The 5,149-nt window shown below is 27.3% G+C and overlaps 1 protein-coding gene across 1 annotated transcript; it reads right to left on the minus strand.

Annotated features, from left to right (window-relative positions):
- Positions 1-1,274: 1,274 nt before the first annotated feature.
- LOC132925284 (zinc finger MYM-type protein 1-like) lies at positions 1,275-4,653 on the minus strand. The gene is made up of 4 exons (XM_060989692.1): positions 4,313-4,653; positions 4,130-4,198; positions 3,864-3,950; positions 1,275-3,505 (listed from the first exon to the last, which is right to left on the minus strand). The coding sequence occupies exons 1-4, from the start codon at positions 4,494-4,496 to the stop codon at positions 1,275-1,277; spliced, it is 2,571 nt and encodes an 856-aa protein (XP_060845675.1). The 5' UTR covers positions 4,497-4,653.
- Between the last annotated feature and the right edge of the window lie 496 nt (positions 4,654-5,149).

Raw genomic sequence — 5,149 nt, forward strand, 5'->3', positions numbered from 1 at the left:
GTTTATAATGGTAAATAAGAATTATTTGCTTAATATAATGATCAGGGTTTTTTGAAACTAATTTTATGTTATACTACTATTAATTGACTATAGATTACATTCTATATTCATTTCACATACATTGCATAAAACCATTATTATTATCAGAATCTTCTAGTCCATTGTTTAATGTAAGATGTTGATACTTTCCCAAGTTGTAGGAATGTGAATTTCCGTCTCGGCATGCATCAAGTGATCTGCTGTACTACCATCTGAAAAATTGTAGTCGGTTAAATATGTATAATAGTTGTAGGATAAAATGTCACTAATACATTCCATAATTAAAACGAAAATCTTTATATTACAACTAGTACCGGAATACACTGAGCAATTCAGAAATGGAAATAGTCAAAGAAAAACTAACACACAAACTTCATTCTTATTACAACATTTGTGAAAGCAGTTTGCAGTTGAAACTTAAATACTAATACACATGTAAAACTGCAAATAGATATGAAATATAAATATATAACAGATGATAAGATATAATAGTTTTGATAAGACAAAAAAGATCGTACATATCTACTATAATGTTTTGTTGGATTTGAATGTAAAATAAGTGTTTATAAAGAATACACTTGTACAATAACTTAAACTTGCTGTTTTTTTAATAGACTGTGACATAATCGTACCTCAAAAATAATACTGATTTGAACATAAAAATATCGAATCATTATTGAATAAAAGTACCGTAAAGCATATGATAAAACTAGACGATTTAAATTACAATACTTTGGATTATGGTTTAATGAAAACCTAATTATGAAAAAAACGCAGAAATAATAAAAAAAGATTTTTAAAACTGAGGCATATTTTAAGAATGAAAATTAAAAGATCATTTTGATTACCAATACTATATTCATATCATAGGCGTGCGCAGACTCCGGTTTCAGGGGCAGCAAGAGATTAATTCGGCCCATTCTTCAAATTCATTATTAAACCCAGCCCATAGTTTTACTATTCTTGCTATTGGGTATCAAAATTAAAGTTGCATTGTTTTTTTTGGATAAACAGTTGTACAGTAAGGTACTAAGCCACTTAAGGTGTAACTTTTCCACAAGCCTATAGTTAATAATATTATTTATAATATGATAAAATAAACAAACATTAATAATAATATAAAGTATATATTTAAAAAATAATAATTAAAGTAATAACATATGGTTGTAAAGAAAACAATAAAACCTCTTATTAATTTATATATATTTATATAAATATACATTTTTTTCACAAACTTATAATACTAATCTACGCTCTATAGGTAATAAATTTTTAAATTCATCAATTACACTCTCAATATTTACAGAAGAAGTTAATTCTTGTTCAACAAATAGAAACAATAATGCATTTAGTCTATCTTGTGTCATGGTAGATCTAAGTTTGCTTTTAACAATGGTAAGTTTAGAAAAACTCCTCTCGCAACCACAACTCGTGACGGGGATAATAACAAACATTTTTAAACACAGAAAAAAATTATTAAAAATATTTGATCGATCACATTTGTTTAACCAATCAAGCCACTTATAAACAGAACCAGAGCAAGTACCTTTAGGAGTATCTTCTAATTGTTTCAAAAGGGTTATCTCAGAAATTAATGATTCTTTAGAAATATGGAAATATTTATTCAATAGGTCAAATTCTGTGTTATAATTTTCCATTTTAATATCCAAATTCACAAGATTACCTATTATATTTATTATGTCTAATGTTTCTTGCTTAAATCTTAAGTCCAGTCCATTTATTAATGTATCTAAAGTTGTATTGTAAACATTCACTCTCATTTCATCAAACTTAGTTTTAAAAATATGCTGTGTTTGGGTAGCATTATCAATTTTTTTAGATATTTTCCTATTTTTAATAGGAGGTATAATAATATTATGATTAATACAAACATTTTCTGTATTTTTAAAAATTAATTCAAATTCATCATATGAATCTCTGATTGAAATTAGTGAAGACTTAAGAGATTGAATATGTTTAACTGCAGATAAAAGATCTAACTTTGGAGTTTGTAATGAAGAACTCACTTTTAAAACTAGTTGTAAAATAGGTTGCATCATATTCATACAAAAAATAAAATTGAATGATTTGATTTGACTTTTAAGTCCTAAGCCCTTCATTTTTACATCTGGCAGCAAACTCTTTTTTGTTATTTCGTCTAACGCTTTTAATAATGCTCTATAGTTATGTTTAATAGCATTTACTGCCTCTGAGCGACATGCCCACCTTGTTGTTGAGCATGACTTTAACGTTTGAAGATTAGACCCATGTTCTTTAGCTATATTTTCAAAAATAGCATGTCGAGTAGGGCTGCCTTCAATGAAAGAGTATAAAAATTGAACAGATCCTAAAAAGTTAAATACTACTTGATTTTTGTTACTTGTATTACTTGTGATTGAATCAATTAATGACAAATTTAAGCAGTGTGCATAGCAATGTACATACAAAATGTTTGCATTCATCTCTTTGAATTTTCTTTGTACCCCACCTATATTACCAGACATTGTAGAGGCCCCATCAAAACACACAGCAATTATTGATGACCAACCTATACCAAATTTGGAATGTATAATATTACTTATAGCTGTGAATATAGATTCAGCATTAACAGAAACTAACCGTACTAAATCGAGAAAAGTTTCAACAGGTCTATTCATTTGATCATCAAAATATCGTATAACGATTGAAAGTTGCTCATGATGACCAACATCACTAGTTTCATCGGCTAAGATTGAAACATATACATTTTGTAAATCTGCTTTTACTTTTTTAATAAGAACATTATGTATGGAACTAATTAGGTCGTTTTGGATTCTATTACTGGTATATTTTGCATTTTTTGGGCCATTTTCAAAGTGTTCTTTCAAAACTATTTCATATTTAGCAAAAGTATTAACTATTTCTTTGAATAAACCCTTTTGATTACTTTTTTCTCCTTCATCATGACCTCTAAAAGGCCTTCCTCCTTTAACAAGACACAAAGTTATATCTATCAAACGCTTCATAATTTTTCTATTGTGCAAACGATCACTTTCACATTTGGAAATATATTCTTTTCTACTTATATCTATTTGTTGATCAATAGAAGTAGTATTTAAGTAATCAGCCATTGCTTGGGTACTAAAAATATGGGATTTAGTAATTTGATGTTTATTAAAACGATTAATACCTCTATACCAACTACAGAAACCAGTTTTAGAAAATGCATCATCTAATTGACTGCTGTTTAAATTATTACCCTTAAAGATCCTACATGGAAAACAAAATGCTAGGTCTTTAGATGGACTATATTCTAACCATACATATTTTTCAAACCAGGATTTTTGAAACGATCTTTCTGATGTTCCTTGCATTGTTTTTGGATAAGATTCCATGATTGGGCGGTATGGACCAGCTCTTATTCGATTTCTGAGTTCAAGACGATTCACTGGAAGTTGGTTTATCGGATCATTATTATGTACAGGTACTAAAATACATAATCAGTTTATTATTGCATAATAGTTTATAATAATATAAATAATATAAAAAAAGGATAAATTATGTTATATGAAATAATTTAATGCCATTTTCGTCGATTTTATCAATTATATCTAATAAAAATAATAAAATGCAGTAATTTCTAAATTTCTAATAAAAAAATAAAAATTGATTTTACTTTTTACATTTAAAAGTTAAGTATAGGAGGTACATAGTACATACTACCTAACAATGTAAGTGTTGTTGTCACATTTTAGAAATTAAATTTAACAATTATTTGATCAAGACTATTTTTTAATATTTACTTAATTAATAATTTGTTAATATTTATTATTTTAATAACTTACCAATACTATCATTGGATACACTTGAATCAATTTTATCTGCCATAATAAGATTTGTTACATTGGACATAGTTTTCAGTGATGTATCAACTAATTGGAAAATTATTTAAATACAGTAATGTAACTGTAAGGATATGGAACAAGTACTTAATTACAATTTTATTAAATTTAACAATAATTTGATTAGGTATGAATTTAACTATTTAAGACCATTTTATAAAGCTTACCTACTTAACTAATAATTTGTTAATATTATATTCATAACTTACCAAACATATCATTTGATAAACTTGAATAGATTTTTTCGACTGTAACAAGATCTTTTATTTCATTTAAAACTAAAACCATAAAATATAAATAAATAAAAATATTTAATTATACTATGATAGAGTTAAATACTTATAATAAAACTATTGACCTATAATTTTAATAAGTCAGTGGATAAAACTTACCGATTCTATCATTGGATTGCCCAACAGCATTGGTGTCAGATTTCAATGTACTTGGCGTATTTGAAAGTTTTGAATTTTTTGAAAACATGTCCTTTAACTTATAACATTTATCGCTCGCATTCAAAAGCAACAATCTTTTCTTTTCACGGGCTTTTTCAGCTCCGCCCTTTCGTTTACCGGACATGACACAACAGTAATGTTACAACTTACTAGTTACTACTATTATAGTCTTATAATAATGTAGGACAATTGTAGGTATTGAGCAATGAGCACGTCGCACGTCGAAAAATATTAAGATGTGCGAGTGCAACTCCAATAGTCCAATTACGTAATTGCTAATCGCTATTTAATATCGTCTATCATTAATGTTGTGGCGGGCCAGCATTGTCATGGCATATTAGTGTACGATATTACGATAACGTTAAAAACCAAGTTTATTTTTAGATTTGTTGACCATAAAATATGATAATAATATTTACGATTAAAAATCATGGCTATTTCTTTTTATAGTAGACAGGTCTATTAGTTTTATACTGATAAATTCTATATCATAAAATATTCATATCTATACTTGACCAAAAAAAAAAAAAAATCATTTGTGGAAATATAATTTTACCAAGGCCCATTATTTAATATTTGCCGGCCCCAGTAGCCCCAAATAAAGTCCAGGGGCAGCATATGCTGCCTCTGCTGCCCCCGTGCGCACGCCTATGATTCATATTTTTCACAAATTTCAATTGATACACTACTATTAATTTACTATCAATTACATTTTATATTCATTACAAGTACATTGCATAAAATCATTATTATTATCAGAATCTTCAAGTCCATGTT

This window comes from Rhopalosiphum padi, chromosome 3 (genome assembly GCF_020882245.1).
Source record: "Rhopalosiphum padi isolate XX-2018 chromosome 3, ASM2088224v1, whole genome shotgun sequence".
NCBI lineage: Eukaryota > Metazoa > Arthropoda > Insecta > Hemiptera > Aphididae > Rhopalosiphum > Rhopalosiphum padi.